The sequence below is a fragment of the Camarhynchus parvulus genome, chromosome 4A (genome assembly GCF_901933205.1).
Source record: "Camarhynchus parvulus chromosome 4A, STF_HiC, whole genome shotgun sequence".
Taxonomy (NCBI): Eukaryota; Metazoa; Chordata; class Aves; order Passeriformes; family Thraupidae; genus Camarhynchus; species Camarhynchus parvulus.
In genome coordinates, this window is record NC_044600.1 from 3,766,960 (window position 1) to 3,787,604 (window position 20,645).

The 20,645-nt window shown below is 40.7% G+C and overlaps 1 protein-coding gene across 3 annotated transcripts in view; it reads right to left on the reverse strand.

Moving 5' to 3' along the window:
• Positions 1-20,645, reverse strand: part of DACH2 (dachshund family transcription factor 2) — a 242,103-nt gene that overhangs the window by 40,019 nt on the left and 181,439 nt on the right. For all 3 annotated transcript variants that reach the window (XM_030967999.1, XM_030968000.1, XM_030967998.1), the window contains exons 4-7: positions 20,233-20,388; positions 16,748-16,920; positions 5,707-5,842; positions 3,415-3,495 (exon numbers count right to left, since the gene is read on the reverse strand). In XM_030967999.1, the coding sequence (XP_030823859.1) occupies positions 3,415-3,495; positions 5,707-5,842; positions 16,748-16,920; positions 20,233-20,388 (546 nt within the window). The remainder of the gene's footprint in view (positions 1-3,414; positions 3,496-5,706; positions 5,843-16,747; positions 16,921-20,232; positions 20,389-20,645) is intronic.

Below are 20,645 nucleotides of genomic sequence, written 5' to 3' on the forward strand. Positions count from 1 at the left end.
CTTTTCTGGCTCATTTCACCTTCCTAATGCCAGAATTCATATGGAGCTTTCTGTAAAGCCTATACAGGGCTGTGTCAAACACAATCCTACCCCACACAACAGAGATTTTTTCCAGGATATGTATTGAAGCAGTTGAATTTAAAGTGTAGTTTCTGTGAGTAATTGTGCAGGTAAAATGTGGGCTGTGTTCTAGGGGGGGGGTTGTAACTGTTTCCTTGAACTAGTGATTTCAAAATAAAGTGCAGATTACTCTTGATATGGTTTTCACTCAGAAATGGATGCACAGGCAAAAGGCTGGTGTAACATGCCAGAAAAAGGCATTTGACAAAAATATAGTACTGTATGTAATCCATGCAGTAAAACAATTTTAGATATATATAAAAAGACCCCAAACCATGCAGACTTCCAAAGATGTTTAACTTTGTTGCCCTCTAATGTTAAATCTGACCATATTTCCTCTAAAAGGATGATGAAAAGAAGCAGAGTAATTGAGATTTAATGGCATTTCTCCTTCAAAAAGCTTACAGGTATGGCTGTAACTGGGCTCTAAATGCTCTGCAAGAGACAACCACCAATTCTGGACATTTTGCCCCACCAACACAGGAACTGCAACAACCTCATATTAACTGTCTTTTAAAGAAGCACTGTTGTGAAGCCATGTTCTCCTCAGCCCTAATTACCCTGAAATTACTTTGATGAGAACAAAGTGGCACAGTTTTGTCTGTTGCTGAGATCACTTAAAATGGGATATGGAAAACAAAACCTGTGTATCCTGAGGGATATTTTGTCTGTAATCATTACAATAACTTTAATCATTTTTTTAATGCTAAGATTTCAATAAACAGTACTCCTGATAAATTTGAGTTCCTTAATTTTCAATTGTTGCTGTCTTAATTGCTGTAGAGAGCTCAGCTTTGTGAAGTTATGTCAAGGCGTATAACACAACCACACGTTCAATATATGCCTTCAATAATTTCTTTGTTGTTTGAAAACTTCCAACTTACAGCAAAGCTGGCATTTTATGGCCTGCAGAGCTATAAATCATTTTTAAAATCATGATGATATTACTCAAAACAGATGTGAAAACATATGTTTGCCACGGTTGTATAAACCGCTTACTTGTCATACTTAATAAATGTTGATACTTTTATTTTAACTACATTCCTTCTTAATAACTTTGAAAATCTTTTCCATGGTGAATATATTTTGCCTTGGTAAGAGCAATGGCAGGTTTGGAAAAACAAAGCTTGCTCTGTATACAAATTACATAGACGTTTTCTGCAGGGCAAGGCAGCACAGATCCCACTCCTCACACTGTCCACACCTGACTCTAAACCACTCAACATAACTGAGCCCAAAATAATTATACAGGAGAAAACAATAACAGCATTAGGAACAAAGAATCCACACAGGACTGGGACAAATCAGTGAGGACTAACCCCAGTAGTTCCTACAGAAAGTGCAGTATAGGTCTGTCCCGCTGATTAATGCAAATCAGCTTGGAATCCTGGATGTAAAGGTTGGTGCCTTTACAATTTCTGTATTAGTCCCACTATAATCTCATCAAAAGGTTCTGGTTCTGGAGCCACAGGGTGACTTGGAAAATCACATCTGTACATGACAACAAAAAATAAATTTCTCATCTTCATATATTCTGAGAAAAACTTGACATCTGCAGACCAAGCAGAAAAGGAGAAACTTTTTTCTGCCTCTAAAATAATATTTTAAAATGTCTCATGATTTCAAAGCATTTTTTTCTGATGCAGGTGGATCTCTGCACACTAAATTAATTCCAAAAACATCCCCTAAGTGCATGCAGAACTAACACATGTATAAAGACGTATTTCCCAGTACTTAATCAATTAAAGAAATTATGCAAAAATGTAGACTAGGAAATGAATAAACCTACACAACTTTAATCTTAAGGAGAATTATGGCACACAAACTGTTAGCATCAGATCTTTGTGATTTCATCCATGTTAAAAGGAATGATCACAGGAGCTTGGGAATTGGGTTCACAGGTGGTGGAGGTTCAATTATTTTTGCTTTGGGGATTTTTGAATTATTTTTTCAGATTTTTAAACTATACCTTCATTCATCCATCCTGAGTGACAGAACTGCTACTACCAAGAAGTACATGATTTGCATGTTTGAACCCCACAGGATACTGAATTGTTTCACTGAAAAATTACTGAACATGTGGCAAGAAACCATGTACAGTTCAACAGAATTATAATCAACTACACTTTCAGGCTTAGATTAAATACTCACTATGCAATTACTACAGAAATGTAATTTTTAAATCTTAGGAGTGAAGGTATGGCTGGTAACTTTCTGTAAATGTCAACAGGAGTCAAGAGGGAAGGATTTAAGCAGGATGATCCAGACAGAAAATTACCTTGGCATGGCACAGAAGGGCTCTTTTGGGGTTCATGAGGAAAGTGCTTAAATGTCCAGAAAAACCAGTGAATAGAAAACAGCTTCTGTCTTCAAGGAGAGTTGAGTACAGAAATACAAAATATAAGGAGGAAGTTTCAGGCTCTTCCTACCCATGACTGGATCAGTCACAGATCTCTAAGGAATAGAGCTGATTGTACAAAACCCTGACACTGCTCAAATAATTTTATATAACTCTGGAACCACAGGGCGCGGAGGGGGTCCAAATTCTCTTCTGAGTAGCCCATAAAATTGTCTATGCCTGCCTTTTAGCTTCCTCTGAAAATACACGAAAATCACCTCAACCAAAATATAAATCAGTTTGTGCTTTCATTTATGATGAAAAATATGAATATTCTCAGTAGACTTACAAGTACATTTAGTTTATGTTGTCTCTTCCTTCTCTTTCTTTCTCTTCACGTCTTTTTCAGTCTAAAACCTCACTATCCCCCATAACACCTCTCTGCAGTACTTTCCCAGAATAAATCCCTGGGTATTCACCTCCTCCAGCACCCAAGAACATCTGCAAGGAGAGCCCAGCAGAGGAAACACTTCCCTGCCTACAGGAGAAACGCCCCAGGCCAAACATCACCTCTTCCCTTGCTGCCCCTCACTGGTGAGACAATATAAAATTATATTGTTCACCCAGAGCATCAGAGCAGTCGGCACACACATCCCCTGAAGGCAAACAAACAATAGCACATGACTGATCAAATATTTGCTTGGAACTTCATAAATAATTGAGCCAAAAGACCTGCAAAATATTACCCTCATGCTATATAAACAGAGAGAAGCAAAGTTCTCATTGCTTACACTTCCATGTGAGTTCACTGGATACATTATTCATTGCAATTAAGCACTTAGTTCTCTTAAATTAGTAATATAACGTCATTGCATATGCAGAACATGAGAAAAAGGAATAAAACACATAATAAGTGCAATTAAATGCCTGAGATGGAAAACAGTCTGTGATTTTACCTTTCTCCTTTTGTATTTTTTTTAGGCTGGTCCCAGTTTCTTGGTCAATGAGTTCTCCTTCCCTGCTGTTGGTCAGCATGGCTAAAAAAAAAAAAAAGGGCACATTTATATAACACTATCAGTAAAAAAGTGTTAAGAGAAAATAAAATATTAAATTATATTTCCTCTTGGTTGATATTTTGGTATTTTAACTCTTAGAGCCAAGTAAAATATGCAGTAAAAGCTAATCTACTCAAGTTTATTAGACAAGGATACCAAGATAGAACACAAATTACTACTGAGATGAATGTGATTTCTTATGAAATGTTCAAATTAATTAATTAATGGGAAAAGTACTTCACAAAAATAATTTTGGGGGAAAATATATTTAAGGCTTTAAGTATTAGTAATTATCTATAAAGCAGTAAGCTTAATAAAAACAGATTGCCAGATCATAGCCCAAATTGATTGGTGACAGCAAAACACCCCCTAACATTTCAGTGCTGAAGGGAATTCTTTACTTAACACCTGCAGTTTATGAGTTCAGGATGCCTCTTTCTTTGCTTTTATTTGATTAAAACATTTCCTTCTCTGCAATCTACCAATTACAGACTTCACAGTTATTCCAGGGAGGACACTTGTTACAAACTTCATCACCATGTTTTAGGGAGAGCTTCTTTTTATAATAGCAAAAGTAAAAATCATTGTATTTCTGTTAATGAAAAACATTTATCCATATCTTTACAACACTAGATCTTTACATACAGACATCAACAGCCTCTTTTCACTGCTGCTACAGGAATTTAAAAGTTTCTTGTCCTGTGTATTTCCAGCCTTATTTTACACAAGAAAAAGATGAGGGAAATCTACTTCACAGTCTCTGTGTGTGCACAGATTTAGGCAGAACATCCAGGTTCTATCCACTGTGCTGGGCAGTGCTGTGGTGCTGCTGCAAGGACCAGGGTCAGAACAGCAAAATCCCAGGGGTAGGCTGTGCATGGGAGGGAGTTCTCCAGTGACTCACCCGGAGCGCACGGCTTCTGTGGTTTAAATCTGGCTCAGCAGTGCCTGCACGGGCTCCAGGCCATGAGGAGACAGCAGTGTTGACACGCACTGACGTGAGGAGATGTTAATTGACTTGCCCTAGATCCCTCTTGGAAGCACCAAGAATAGGATCTAAACTTCCTCTAGACGGAATTAGCATTTTAATCGATAGTGCACAGGTTGTCAAAGGACCAAAAAAGCCAGAAAGGCCTCAGCCTCAGGGTGATGAAGGAATGTGTGGGCATAAGGAGGTTTTTGGAACAAAAAGTCATCATATAATCTGCAACTTTCTTTGACACAAGCAGAGAAAAAGATACCTTGTTCTTTTTCAATGGCAGGTGCCTTGAGCAGCACTTCCCTACCCAAGCATGCTGAGGGAGATGGTTGGACCAGGGAAGGGCGCAAGGGTGAGGGTGATCACAGAGGATCGCAGAGGGGTGATCCCTCTGTGCAGGGGATATTGGCACAGCAGTAACCCAAGAGGAGGGGCTGGGCTCTGCTGAGTGATGAACTTCACAGAATTCACAGAATTACTAGGTTGGAAGAAACCTTTAAGATCATTGAGTCCATGTCCCAACACCTCAACTAAACCATGGCACCCAGTGCCACATCCAGTCTTTTCTTAAACACATCCAGGGCTGGTGACTCCACCACCTCCCCAGACAGACCATTCCAGAACTTTATCAACCCTTCTGTAAAAAACATCTTCCTAATACCCAACCTGTATTTCCTTCACGCAGATTGAGACTGTGTTTAATTTTAATTAAAAAACCAAGGGATGAACTTCCCGCGCATTCTGTATCAAGCGAGCGCTTCCCTGCGCGTTCCCAGCACACAAAGGCTGTGAGGGGAACGAGGGGAGCGAGGGGCTGTGAGAGGAGCAAGGAGCTGCGAGGGGAATGAGGGGAGCAAGGGGCTGTGAGGGGAGCAAGGGGCTGTGAGGGGTGTGAGGGGAGCGAGGGGCTGTGAGGGGAGTGAAGGGCTGAGAGAGGCTGTGAGGGGTGTGAGGGGAGCGAGGGGAGCAAGGGGCTGTGAGGGGAATGAGAGGAGCGAGGGGCTGTGAGGGGAGTGAAGGGCTGAGAGAGGCTGTGAGGGGTGTGAGGGGAGCGAGGGGAGCAAGGGGCTGTGAGGGGAATGAGAGGAGCGAGGGGCTGTGAGGGGAGTGAAGGGCTGAGAGAGGCTGTGAGGGGCTGCAAGGGGCTGTGAGGGGTTGTGAAGGGCTGTGAGGGGAGCGAGGGGCCGTGAGGGGCATGAGGCAGCGGCACTGACCGATCCTGTCGGGGGTGGTATCCAGCTGGGACGGGGAGCTGGACACGCTGCTGCTGGGATGCGAGGATGCGTGGCTACCGGGCCGCTGGCTGTCCTCCAGGGATGGCGCCGGGGAAGGGCTGTCCTGGATCCTCTCCTGCAAACAGAAGCAAAGCAAGGCTGGGTCCTTTCATCCACGGGTTTCACCGAGGTTCAGGCTAAAACAGTGAGGTTGGCTTAAAAGTAATGGTAACAAATGGTGTTGGTGAGGTAAACAGAGAACAGAACTCGTGTCTAAGAGCAGTGTAGTCATCTACAGCCAAAACCAACACTGGCTTCTACAAACAATGTGTCTGAGCTTAGCTGATCATTTGCCACCTTTTTCTTGTTGGCAACTTTTTATGTTCCAAGTTTTTCACACGTAGGAACATATAAAATATTCTTTCATGTTGCTTTCACGAACTACTTTTAATCTACAGGTAGAGAGATTGCCATATATGAGTCACATTTCAAATAAACAATTCACAGTTGGACTGAACTGTCACTAAATGCAGTCAAATTTGTAATTAGCATCTGTACTTGTGAATTTGTAACTAGAATCTGTACTTGAATAAATTACATCAGTATCTTCTCAGGACAGCACCTGAACAAATGATAAAATGCTGTGGCTCTGGTACAAACTTCCATCTTGCATGAAAAGCACCAGTGGTTAACCAAAACAAGAGTCTGCTCACAAAACCTCATGTTTATATTTGCACAAGAACCTTTGATATTAACCTCTAATTTAAATATATGTAATACTTGAGGTAAGGAGGGAAAAAAAATGGGTAAGAAATATAAAAAAAATTTAAAACGCAAAATTAAATTCTGTATTTCCGTGTATCTATACTTGCAAGTTGCCTAAAGATGCCATAGAATTTTCATCAGTAAAAATCTTTAGGAACAGGTCAGAAAAACAAGGCATAAGTAAAAATTCATCCTTAAGACAAGAGATTGTGAGACCACCTGAGATTCTTTCAATCCAGTGTTTCCACACACATACTTTGAATTGAAAATTTCAGTGCTCTTCATTCCTGTTCCCAGAACCAACAGAAAATGAGAATCTTCTGAAAGGGACAATCAGGGCCTGAGTTACTCCAGATATTTTTCTCCTAAAATGCCTTCTATGTTTTAAAACCTCTATCCAAGTCCTTGAAGGTGTAATTCCAAGGGAGAGACACTAATGAGCAAAAATGGTTGAATTTACAGAACTCCAGAAACTGAACCTCTGGCGTTGCCCTCATCCCTGGCCATCACCTGCTTCCTGTGCAAACCCAGAACTAAAATCTAACTTCCTTTTTTTAAAAAAAGAGATTCTCTTGCCTCCACCTCACAAAAAAATCACAATTAGAGTTCATCTGGGAAAGTTGTCTCAAAGGAACTTTGCAATCTTTCCTCCTTTTAACCTATTCTGAAGATGTTTAATTAGAAATATTCAATCTGGCTCCTTGGTAGCAATTTACTGTGTACTCTGGAAAATAAGCTCAGAAGCATCTTAAGTTTTTATGCAGTTTTCTAGGCGGAAGCCTGAATCAATAATGTAGCTTTGGGAAGCACATGGTGGTTTCTAGAAGTTTTTCCATTATAAATCCCTGATATAAAATCTGCTCTTTGGAGGTATCAGGGCAATTCATTAATTACACTGCCAGCAAGATCAACAAGAATATTCTGTTACCCATTAAAACCATCCCTCTAAGCCACACTCATCTTTGTATTTACAGATACTTCTGGGAGTTATGCAAAGGGAACATGAGATTGGATCCTCCTCACAGCATGGGATGGCATTTCCCTACTCCAACCACACCAGCTGAAAATGTGGCACCAGACCTGGTTTTAATAGGATTGTTATTGTACATTAAATAACAACCCAGCCCCAAAACCATGTAACAGATGTGTATCTATTACATAGCTGTTAATCCTCAATGGATCAGTTTCACTAATTATCTGTTATTTAATGAATGTACAGTAACTAATAGATCTGAAAAGGAGACTTTTAATGATAATATTTAACAGATATGAGTCTATTATGTTGAGTCACAAGTTTTTATAATTTTGAAAACTGAATGGTTTTATACAAATTAGTTTTCAAATTCTGTGGGAGGAAAAAAAAGATCCAATTCACTGAGCTTAAAGTTTCCTATGTTTTCTTCCTTTTGGCCTCCAAAAGAGAGAATTTGGAGGCTGCTGAGATGAACAGATGAGTGAAATGGAGTTGGGACTTTGTGGATGTGCTGCTTACTGAGCTGCTTTTGAAAGGCACATTCTTACCCCAAAAAGTACTGTCCTAAATAACAAACCATACCCATGCAATCTTGAGTGGATAAATCCTGTGTGGTTTTTACCTTTGTGCAAATAATAGCTTCCAAATAGGTTCCTACTAACAGGTTACAACACTGACTGCAATTTCATTTGCATGGATTTCAGTTTTAACAGTCCTCTTTGGCACTATTTCCTCTCTTTTAACCACAAAGAGCACTCAATTTACAATTAAGATATCATTTTGAAATGATTAATTTTACAGAAGAGTGCATAGTTTAAGTAAATTTCATTGTCTACTGCAACTATGAAAATGAATAGCCAAGGAGAGGACATGCCAACTGTTCCGCAAAAAAACCCTATGAACAAATATGACTAGGAATTAACACTTAGATATCACACAAACAGCCATATATGTCATCTTAAATGGGAGTTATTTGAGTAATTCAAAAGCTGATGATTTGGAAAAGCAAAGTATTCCAGCTCCTTCTGGTAACTGCATTTCCCATTGTCTCTCATTATGAAATAATCTCTGCTTGGAATAATTTGCTTTCAGACTCAGGGTCTTGGTTTGAAATCTTCAGGCAGATGTACAAGTGTCAAATAAAAATGTCCTTCTAAATCACACAGTGAGTCACTTTCTAAGAGAATTAGCTGATTATTTTATCTAATGTCTTACCAGCTACACCAATGTACAGGCACTGGGAATGCAGAGTTTTCCCTATAAGCAACAAAGAAGCTGAAATTCCCTCTCTATCATATATGCTCCAAATAAGGCTGGAGTATCACCATGTGAGGCTGCATACGGATCAAGAAATTGTCCATTTCTAAATGTTTATGTGGAAATGTGCTGAATTTCCCCTCCTATAATGAATAATGCTATGAGCAGACTCTTCTTTTGCTGGTAAACAGCTCCATTTTTCAGTCCTGTAATCAGTATGCATCTATTTAGCTACTTAACAGCAATGTGCTCTGGTTCATTAGGTAGCTACTGTTGTGTCTCAGCCTAGTTAAAATTTCACAGCAAGTTAATCTATTTTATTACAAATGAGAACACAAGTGATAATGTCCTCACCATTTTCCAAACACAGGGTTAACAGTATTTGTAACAAATCAATGAGGGCATTTAAATAGGAAAATTGCAAATCTAAAATCTTAACATTTTGTTTTACACGTCGATGACTTCATTTGATTTGTCATCTATGTATTTTATAACCTCGTTACTTTTCATATATTTTTTTCCCCTGAAAATGGCTCAGTTCCCCCTGCACCATGCAGGGCAGCCTGGTCACACACAAGGTAAACTCACAGTAATAAAGAAACATTCCTAAATAAAGTAATATTTTCCCCATTTATATTTATTCATATTCATAAATTTGCAAGATTAATATTCCAGGTTATAATTGAATTAATTATACATAAGGGTTCTACAGATTGTGAGAATTTTATGAAAAATGAAAACATTTCTCAAGATCTCACCTATTTATCTACCCACAGTACCTACTGTATCTCATTTTTTTCCTTCCTTTACAGAGCTGTAACATAAATTCTCAAAAAGGACTTTTCCAGTATTTAATCCTCTTGAAGGGCAATATATTTGTCTCACTAAAAATCAGTGTCCTTCTCTGCCTTGGAAAATGCAGCTACAAAGCTTGACATTGTTGATTTTAGTTGTGATTTAGCTTAAAGGCACTGAAGTCATGAACTCACCCCATTTCCAGACAGATCCTTGATTTCAGCTCAATATCCCTCTGCCGTCCCCTGTGAGGGAGTATTCCACACCAATAATAGCAAATACTACACATGGTTTTATTTGAAATATATATGAACAGCTTACCTATTTTTGACATAATCATCTCGGCCTTAATTCCTTACCTCTGCTTTTTTATAGTATTGATCCTCCTTTTATGTCAAGAGTTTAGAGAAATGATGTTGCTGGATTTGCCTTTTTATTTTTCTTTATTCTTAGTTGCAATGTAGTTGTAATTACTCTTCCAAATGTTAATCTATTAATGAGTTCCTAGAGGATTTAATGGCATTTCACTGCTGACAAGCAAGTTTTGGAAGTTTGTCTGAGTCCTGGATGTTTTATTCACACATTTATCTTGATATTTCATATTTAATTGAGGTGCTGCTGCTCTGCTCTACAGGGCTCTGCAGTGGCTGGAATTCACCCTATCTAATGAAATGGAAAGGAAGGAAAAATGGAGATTCTACTGGCTTTAGGGCTAGATTAGAGTTTTGAAGAGCTGTAAGAAAGATTTCTGATGTTGACCACGATGGAAAAACAAGAGGAACTGGCAGAAAAAAAATCCCAGCATTAACTTGCACAGTGGGATGGTCATTATGCCACACCTCACCCTCCCATTGGTTGCAAGATCTCCATTCATATTCTCAAAATGGAGTGCACAGAAATAAAAAAAAATCTAGAAACCAGAGCCTGACTCCTCTGGAGGGGTCTGTGAAGCCAGGATGGGCAGGCAGAGTCTCCAGCCCCAATTCCTTGCTGAGCTACCTCTGCTCCCTCCTCTCTGTCTGAATCCCATCCTCACCAAGTGAGAAGAACAAGAAAAGTTAACACAATTCACAATTCCAGCCAGCAAAGAATTGCTAACACTTCCTTTTTTTAGTTAATAATAAGATGTGTTTCTTTCTAATTGACCTTACTTGATACTAATGCTGTTTGAATCCTAATAACCAGAAGATTTTAAATATTGATCTCAAGTTTACAGTCCTTCCCTGATGGACTACTCAATTTAGGCTTTTCCAGGGAAAAGAATATCCCTGCCACAGGAAGCAGGAGCTGGGCTACACCTGACCTGATGCCAACAAGAACTAGGATGGTCACAGCCATTTCTGGGCTAGAGAAGAGCAGTTTGGTTTGGATTTTGAGTCATTCCACCCTGGAAATGAGCACACACAAAGACTGGGGTGACTTGTTGGTCTTCTGAGCTACTTATAGTACCTGTGATTGCTGTAGGTACTGGAGATGAACAAGGTAAACAGCTGGTCTAAAAACCAAGATAGGATCTGTGTGTCTGAAAGCCAGCTGGATCCCATTCATCTTTTGCAGTGTATAGGGAAGTCTTTCGCCTAAAATATGTACTTTGCCATTTAAAATGCACTTTTTTTCCCTACTGTGTACATATAGACAGTTGTAGTCAACTGGCAATTATTTTCTCACAGAATTTAAGAAATCATAAAAACCCCTACATTTACTGATTTTAATACCAGATGTTCACTCACTAATTCCATTACCTTGTGACTACTTGCTATCAATCCATTAATTGCCAGCTGCTCAGCCAAACAGAGAAGTGCAGCTAATCAGATGGTGTTGGGAAACAGCCAAACAGGAGCTGCCTTCTTCCCCGTTTCTTAAATTAGCTGTCACTGGGACAGCCATGGAAACCTTCACTCCTGGATTAAGATCTTGATGTTTTACTTTCAATCTGAGAGCACAACAGTGCTTGAAACTGGAAAGGATCTCACGGTGGAAACTTGGTACTTGTGCCCATCTCTTCAATTGTTTCACCCAGCACTGCCATGGAAGGGAGGAAAGGCACTCCCAGGACTAATGATGAAAATGCTCTACCTCATCTACATTAGAGCCATACCAGTTATTAAGGACAAATGCAAATGACTAAGCTAATACTAAAAAGATCTGAGCCAGAACTAAGAGCTTAGATGTGCTTGGCCTAACAATTTTCCTTTGCAAACTCTGCAAAAAGAGACGTTTCTGACTGGATTTTTTTTCCACTTGGAAGTTTAAAATAAGTTCTCAATGCTTAAAACATCTCCATGAGGGTGGTAAGGAGCCAGGTGTTCTTGGCACTGCAGGGAGAGGGACAGCCTCCCTCCAAAGGAGGAGATGAGAAGGGTATTTAATGCAATTTGAAAGGATCTGAACATCTCCCAGCAGAGTAATTTCTCTGAATCAGTGAAAAAAGAGATACAAACCTGCACACTCCCTCCTCCTTCACCTCAAATTCAGCCACAAAAATGAACCTTCCAAAAAACAAACAAACTCCTGTCTCCCATGTCACTCGTCCAACATATCCCAGCCCCATCCAGCAATCAGCTGCCTGCTATGGAACAGGACAGAATAAATCTAACAACATGAAAAATCACATACATTGTACAGAAGGTTGATTTTATAAATGTTGCAATATTCTGAAAACAATTCATAATGGATTGAATGCACAGAGAGATATGAAATTACTGATGTTAGAAATTCTGTAATGGGAAATGTTTCTATTGTGAGAAGAAGTGTTTTAGAGCATTCTGAGATGGTCACATTTTTCTGGCTGTCAGGTAAATATTATGAATGTGAGTTGTAGAGCACACAGAAAAATAGCACCTCTCAGCAATAATTACACAGCCCATCTGTACTCTCTTCAGGGAATTTAAAATCATGTCATATACACCCTTTACAAATGCCTTAACAATCCCACAAAATCAGGAGAAAAAACTCAAAGAGAAGGAGACTCAGAAGTCTCTACTGCATGTCTAGATAGATCCCACTGTACAAATAATGCTTTGCTCTGTTTATCAAATTAGTTTCTCGAGTGCATTGGGGTGAAATTCTCAAGGAATTACGAAATATGAAAATAAAAATGCTGCGTTTGTTTAAAGCTTTTTTATTTTTTTTTGTTTTTTCTGTGTTTCCCATTTGCACTCAACAAAAGCACCATTTATTCCTAACTCGGACATTGACGAGAGCAAGAAAGATAAGAGAAAAGCAGAGATACAGCAAGCATGAGGGGATGACAACAGAAGAAAAATGGACAGCAGGAAACCAATTTTCAGAACTACTCCTACTCGAGAGAAGCACATCCCTCAGCAGCTACAAAGAGGCTCTTTGCCAGAAGGAAAGGGAGGGAGCCTGAGGAGGAAGAGGGTGAGGCATGAGCAAGAGGAGGAAGCAGGGTGCAAAATATGTAAGGTAAGTAAAAGGAGAAGCAGAGGAAATTTGGGAGAAAATAAGTCTTAGATCTCTGGCATGAAGTTTTGCCTCATTACTCTCAGTACTCTTTGCATGTCTAACACAAAAGGAGCAGCTTAAGGCGCTGGTTTGGGTTTGGTTCCCAGAATTTCAAGCCCAGCCTGACCCAGTATTTCAGTATTTCCCACCAGCCTATTCCCAAGGACATTAGACTTTCAGTGAACAGTCCAAGATTATCACAGTCAGCTCCAGACCTGGCTCTTGCCAGCCTTTCCTCCACCTTCCTAACCCCAAACCTCTCCCCTGCCCTCTCCCTGCTCTTTGGCTGGAATTGTGTAAACCAGTGTTTTTAGTCATGTAAGGTGATATTTGTTACAGGTGCACTTTAAAATAAAAATCTTCACATTATATAGCTACTGCTCTCTGGAGCTGAGTGTTTCACAAACTTCAGTGAAAAATCCTCTTACTTTTCTTTAAAGGACCCATTCCAACTTTCCTTCTGAAAATAATGTCACTGAGTAGATTTTTCTGAGTTTCAGGGACAAGATTATCCTGTAACAGTAAACTGCTACATTTATTCATAGAGTTACAGAGTGGTTTGGGACGGAAGGACCTTAAAAGTCACCTCCTGCCAGGTGGAGGTGACACCTTCCACGAGACCAGGGTGCTCTCCCCAGCCTGGCCTTGAGCATCCACTGCTCTTTCTTGCCCAACCCATGACTCAAGTGTGCTTAGCCAAATTCCACCCCAGACTGATCCTCATTTGGCATCCAGGCCATTCCTGGATTGCAGAGCAGGTCAAGCTGAAGAACAGCTCTGAAAAATGAAGAAATAACAGGAACTGGATGCAGGAGGGAGAAGAGAGAGGGTCGTGAACTCAGTGTCCCTGTCAAATTCTGCTTTGGCCATATGAGACCCTCAATAACAGAGATTCCCCTGAGCAATTTGAGCCAAGTTTCAAGCCCAGCAAGCTTCTTCAGATATTCAGTAAATCCCTGTAAGGCTGGATTTATCACAGGGGCACTGCCAGACCTGCAGCCACAATACTGCTAGTACTGCTATAATCCCATCACATCATGTTAGAGATGGCTAAGAAGGTTTTGTGAGCCTGGCCATTGTGCCTCCCTAATTTATGGTGTTCCTGTCAGGGAGAAATCAAGTTTCATAGTTATGACATTTCTTTCTGGAGCACTAAATGTTAACTTTGCTGATCATGCATATCTTGGTAGAACAGCTTATTTCTAAATGGCAAACGTGATATAAAAAGCATAATGACTTCATTCAAAGCCTTACAAAGCAGCTGATTCTCACCTCACACCTATAGAAAACAGGCCAAGTGGTATTTTAGTCATCAGACTACGGAAACAGACACACACTCAATACATTTGATTCATTTCTCCCATTTTAAGTAAAAACATGATGCTGGGATTGGACTCTATTGAAAACTAGCTATGTTTCATACTTATTAAATGCACTTAAATAATGTCCTATAATAAAAACTATTACTGACAGCAGGAACAGTAATGCTTTTCTTTTATATGTTTTATTTTGTACAAGAATTTCATGTTAACTGGTCATCATTCTGCTCTGGATGATTGTACATAAGGGAAGGAAAGGACAAAAGGAGCCTCACACACTGTAACAAAATTCATCTACACTTTCAGCACTCAGGACAAACTAGAAAAAGATGCAGCACCACTTGACAGGTGAGAGTAACACAGCAAAAGATGCCCACTCTGCCTCTGTCACATTGGCTACTGGTGCATTTTCCTCTGCAATATGAGAGAAAATAATTCCCACCAGAGTGCTGGCCAGACCTCGTGTTGCTGTGGAGATATTGTGTCTCCTCTGGTGCAGGTGTTGGGGAAAAAATTGCTGTAAATGAGTAACTCTCATCAGCAAGGGCCTGCTAAATAACACTCTGAAACCCAGCTGCCTGCAAAAACTGCAGGTTAAATTACAAAGGACTGGCATTGTTTACAAATATGTATTTAATCTTCATGTTGACATACTGCTAACATTTAGAATACAATCAAAGCTTCTGCAAGTTTACTTGTGCTACAAATATTCCACTGCTGTGTTTAAATTAGGGTTTTGTCAAGAGGTCTCTGAACACTTGAAGGAAAGGTTATGGTTTAAAATGAATGGAATTTCAACTGATTTCCAATAGTTTAATGGAAATTATCATTAACTAAGATACAGCTGGACATCAGAGAGAGATGTTTTCTCCACCCAGCCAACAGCTGTGCAAGTACAATGATGATAAAGAGAAGTTTTTACACATCTTAATCCTAAGTAGGGATCCTAATGGGAAATGTCACTCCTGAATTTTCCCAGCCTCCCTAGAATCCAAGAGAAAAAAAAAAAAGTCAACAAAACCAAAGCATTCAGAACAATATTTGCCCTAATCTGGAAGTGGACTCTCAGTAAAAATGAGAAACAATCTGAGGTAATTTTGGAGATGCTTTGGGCCAGAAAGGAAATCAGAAGGAAAACAAAGCTCCCCAGCCAGAATCTCAACAGCAGAGGGATGTAGAATTTTACTGCAGTGATGTGACAGGAGACATTTGCTGTCCCCCTTGAGAGGATACTGCTATCAGAACACGTGGGCATGAACAACAAACACGTGCTTGGTCACTACGAGTTTCTTTCCCTGCTTGATTAGAAACAAAATCTCCTGAAGCACCAGCCTGTGACATAAGGAAGTACAACACAACCCTCACTTAATGGATTCTCACAACTGGACTGTAGTGTTGGGAACAGTGACTTTCTCAAGGATAAAATAATGACACACTAAAATTAAGATGTCTTACAATAAAGATGTGAGAGCAAATCAGTTCAGCTAATCAGTGAGAGTTGTAAGAACAAAGCAACTCAGAAGTCAGATTCTAGAGTGACAGGAATAGATGAGTTTAAATGAACACAAATATTGAAGACATTTACTTTCCAGAACGGATAGCTCTATAGACTCCTATATTTAAACCCAAAGAAAAATGGATTAAACTAATGAACTTTCAAAGCTGACAACATTTTACTTTGTCAACAAGAAACCCACATGTGCATGCAAATACACACACACACGTCAGACTGGTAACACTTTTCATTTTTGCTCAGTAAAAAGTGGACACACTGTTTTAGAGAACACCAATCCTTCACATACACTGATCCTACACACTTCTATTTTGAAAATTTCTTGTTTTAATGCATTTTTGAGTGTGTGGCAGGACAGCACCTCTCCACACAGGCAAGAACCTTTCTGAACAGCCTACTTGGCAGAGACTATGACAAGCCTTACAAAATACAAATATGTTTTAACCAACCAGAAGGAAGTTCTGGTTGGCTAAAGCTTTGGCTACCAGAGACTCTACTCATTGAAGTACTTGTGATAATTTACTGAGGTATTTACCTGCTCTGGATTTGCACTGCTAGAATTCCTGTTTTGTTCTTCAGCCTCCCTAATGTACTTGTGATAATTTTCTCTGCTATTTACCTCTTCTGGATTTGCAACGCACTAGAATTCTTGTCCTACAGCATTTTCTCTTAAATTTGACTTTAAACAACATTTTAGGACAGTTATGAAGCTTTCAGAGATCTCACTCCAGCCTGTAGTGTCAGTGGCCATTTTTAATTACACTACAGACTCACTCTGACAGATCAGAACAGCTGAATTCCCTGGCTGCAGCATGGGTATTGCTCAGTGTTGGGAGCAGCCCAGGTGAGCTGGGAGCAGCCCAGGTGAGCTGGAGCAGTGTGAACTCAGTGTCTCATCCTCCTCCTTGCTGAGAGAACCATCGCAGATCCCTGCACGCCATGAGGAATTCTTACCTTGATGACGGAGGCCCCTGCCCTGGAGAGGGGGCTGTGCATCTGCGCCGCCGCTGCCATGTTGGCGATGGTGTTGAGATGGTTCATCTGGTTCATGGCCATGGCCACCGAGGCCGGGGGGAGGCTGACGGGGAGCAGGGGGTGCGGCATCATCATGAAGGGCAGGTCTATCCCTGTGGAGAGCACAGACACGTCACTGGGGCATCCTGAGGTGCCACGATATCCACCACGTCACTGGGACACCCTGAGGGACCACATCCCATTGCAGCATCCACCATCCACCATGTCACTGGGACACCCTGAGGCCCAAACTATCCACCATGTCACTGGGACACCCTGAGGGCCCACAACATCCACCATGTCTATGGAACACCCTGAGGGCCCACACCATCCACCATGTCATTCAGGCACCCTGAGGGCCCACACCATCCACCATGTCTACGGAACACCCTGAGGGCCCACACCATCCACCATGTCACTGGGACACCCTGCAGGGCCCACACCATCCACCATGTCTATGGAACACCCTGAGGGCCCACACCATCCACCATGTCATTCAGGCACCCTGAGGGCCCACAACATCCACCATGTCTACGGAACACCCTGCAGGGCCCACACCATCCACCATGTCTATGGAACACCCTGAGGGCCCACACCATCCACCATGTTATGGAACACCCTGAGGGCACACACCATCCACCATGTCTATGGAACACCCTGAGGGCCCACACCATCCACCATGTCCCTGGGACACTCTGAGGGCTCTCACATCCCACTGCAACATCCACCACTCAAACCCAAGAGCAGCAAATCTTATCAGTTCTGGGGTTCCGCAGGGGATAATTGTCTGTGCAGCCCAGGAAAGGCTGGTTTGTGCTGGGGAGAGGAATACACAGCTGGGGAGGGACAGAAAATGAATATACAACTGCGCCAGTTCAGAGATCTCTTTAGTTAAGAGAAATAACGAAGGAAAAAGCTCCACAAAACATGCATATAATTTGCATGTTTTCCAACATATCAGATGAATATTTATTAATAACTTTATCTGATCATACACTCCTACCAAGACTTCTTCCCATTACTATTTCTCAGCAATGTCACACTAAATTCTTTTACTCTATTTCTTGATTCCAGGAGGCTGTGGCTTGGACTACAGATACCACTGAGCAGTTGTACAGAAGGTCTGTGAACTGCAACACGTAATGAGAGGCTAAAATTGTTGCCAGAGGTTTTAATTTTCAAAATGTCACTTTAAATTGTCTTCTGCTATGGATATAAACCAATTTAAGAAGGTATGAAATTTATTTGGATCAACTTGCAGATCTTGACATTGCCAAAAAGGTGAAGTTACTGCTAGCAAGAATTGGATTCTCATACTTCATTAATATCCATTTCAGCATGTGTATTACTTCTTGTATTTAGTAATGACTGCACTGGAAAGAAAGAGCAAGACACCAATTCACTGAAAAAATTGTTCAGGTTATTGTGCATTCAAGAGTTCTTTAGAGGGACCACATGGAGATAGCTACTATCGGGCATCCAAAATTGACTTTTTCAGGAAAAAAACCCCAAAAATCAGGACCCACTCTGCCAGACAAAAATGTCTTATCATTTTTCTAAATAACATTTAGATAAGAAATCCTCATTAAAAAATTCAGGTGCAAGTATTAAATAACACAAACATATAGCTAGTCATTACCACAAACCATTGAGAATTTATTGCTAAAAAGTTTTCAACTTTTGGGTTTGTCCTAACTATTTTAAAGGAGGCCAGTCACCAGAAGGCCAGTTTTTGGTGTATGACAGAACTAACAACAAGAAATGCCACTGACTGACATATCTTATGTTATTCCTACAGAATTTGACTCCAGTGATATAAAAACACCACGGTGCCCACCAGGAAAGGCAGAATTGCAATATTCCCAGCTCCCACACTATTCCTGTTTAACATGAGCATATCATGATCAACAACTGTGATGTCTAATGACTCACTCTCTATTTTATATGATGATCCACGCCAATATTAATTATGATAGGCAATAAGCAATGCCCACATACATCTCCCCTCACTTCAAACCACTCTGACAATCCCCTCCAGTGCCTGCATCCACAAGCCTTTGTTCCCCTGCAGATCTCCCTTAACAGCCCAATAATCTTTCCTCATCCTCTATAGAGTTCCAAAACTCCCAGACACCATCTGGCCACATTGAGTTGTATGTCTACTTAAAGTCCAATTGACATGCAAACGAAATGCAAACTACAAACAGAATTTAACAGCACATCACCAGTTTTAAGACACAATCCGTCAAACATTTCAGAGGACTATGAGGAAAATATATCCTGCACTTGCAAATCATTGGGCATAATGTCTGACATCCAGTAAACCCTTTAACAGCCTATAGACATTCACCTACTACAAAATCCACTGGAAAATATCATTAAGACCAAAGGATACAATGTGTCTGTGTGTAAAAGAAATCTAGGTATTGAATTATGCAAGAATATAAATTGAAGGGACAAACAACAGAGAATTTGAGTCCTGTGACCTGGTGATTTTTAACTACTGACACTTAATCCAAAATGCTCAGGCCCATACCTTCCCACAAACAAAGCAGACTCATTTTATAGGAGTCATTTCAATAGCTCTGATTTGCTCAGGTCTGGGGCCTGGCAGAGGAGAATGAACTGACTACTCCAAAAATTGTGTAAGGAGACAGAAATGTCACTCATCCACTAAAACTAACACCAAAAATTAACTTTGAAAACTTGGAGGATAAAGAGCCTAAACAAGCAACAAGAGTTCATAAAAAAGCTTTTCATTCTTCATCTATCATCAACTATAGGAATAACTTTACTCTTCAATAATTTTTAAAATGTCAATCCCAAATCAAATCTTTCTTGGAATACTTTTTCCTTCCCTTCCTTCCCTCTTTGGGTGCACAGATGTGGAACTGATGGCTTCCCACCTGCTCCCTTCCTAAGGGAAAGAAAAGAGATGGCTTTTCGGGGAGCTCCAAGTTCCAAATCCAACCTGTGTCATTTTATTCCAGTCGTTTTGGATAGCTCGGTTCAGTGCATGACCTTTTAACTGGACATTTCGCATTAATTCCTCGCTCTCCTATTTTATTTGGTGGGTCAGCATTTCCATCTGGAAGAGAATTTTCTCATATAGCTAAAATTTGAAGCAACTTTATGAATATTTTTCCTTTCAATCCATGCCATGGAATTGACAAAGACAGACAGTCCCAAATCCAGTAGTGAGTGAGTGACTATTCCAAGAGGGAATAGCCACTTGGACTTGGATTGATGGCACAGGGTGGCTTGGACATGAGACACAAGTGCAGCTGGCAGTGGAAGGCCTGACCCTCCTGTCCCTCACGTGTCCCCCATCATTTCCCCCCTTGCTGAGGCTGGGAAGGAAGGCAAGCCCAGCTCCCAGCAGGGCTCCAGGCACTCCCTTTTCCCAGCAGGATCCCAGTACGTACTGTTGGTGAGCAGGTGGTTCTGCTGCAGAGGGCTGAGCGGGTGTGCACTCCCAAGGCTGGACTGCCCTGACAGCGTGGCGTGCCCAATGCTGTGCTGGGATCCCGTCGTGATGGGAGACTGCAGCTTGTCCTTGTCCCAGGAGGATTCACTGCCACCTGCAAACCAAGGCACAACAAACCATGAGTGGCATGTACCTTTACTCTGAGATATTTTGCTTGGTTAGCAAGGAGCCAACACTCCTTTACCACAGCTGAGCACCTGGCACCTGCACCTGAATTTTTCAAAAAATAAATTAGTACGTAAGCATGGGAAAAAAAATATTTTTAGACACTTTCAGCATCACCTACTTTCAAAACATTGGTTTGTGGAAACAGGAAAAGCTAAATGTCTGAGGATGAAATAATCAGTCATG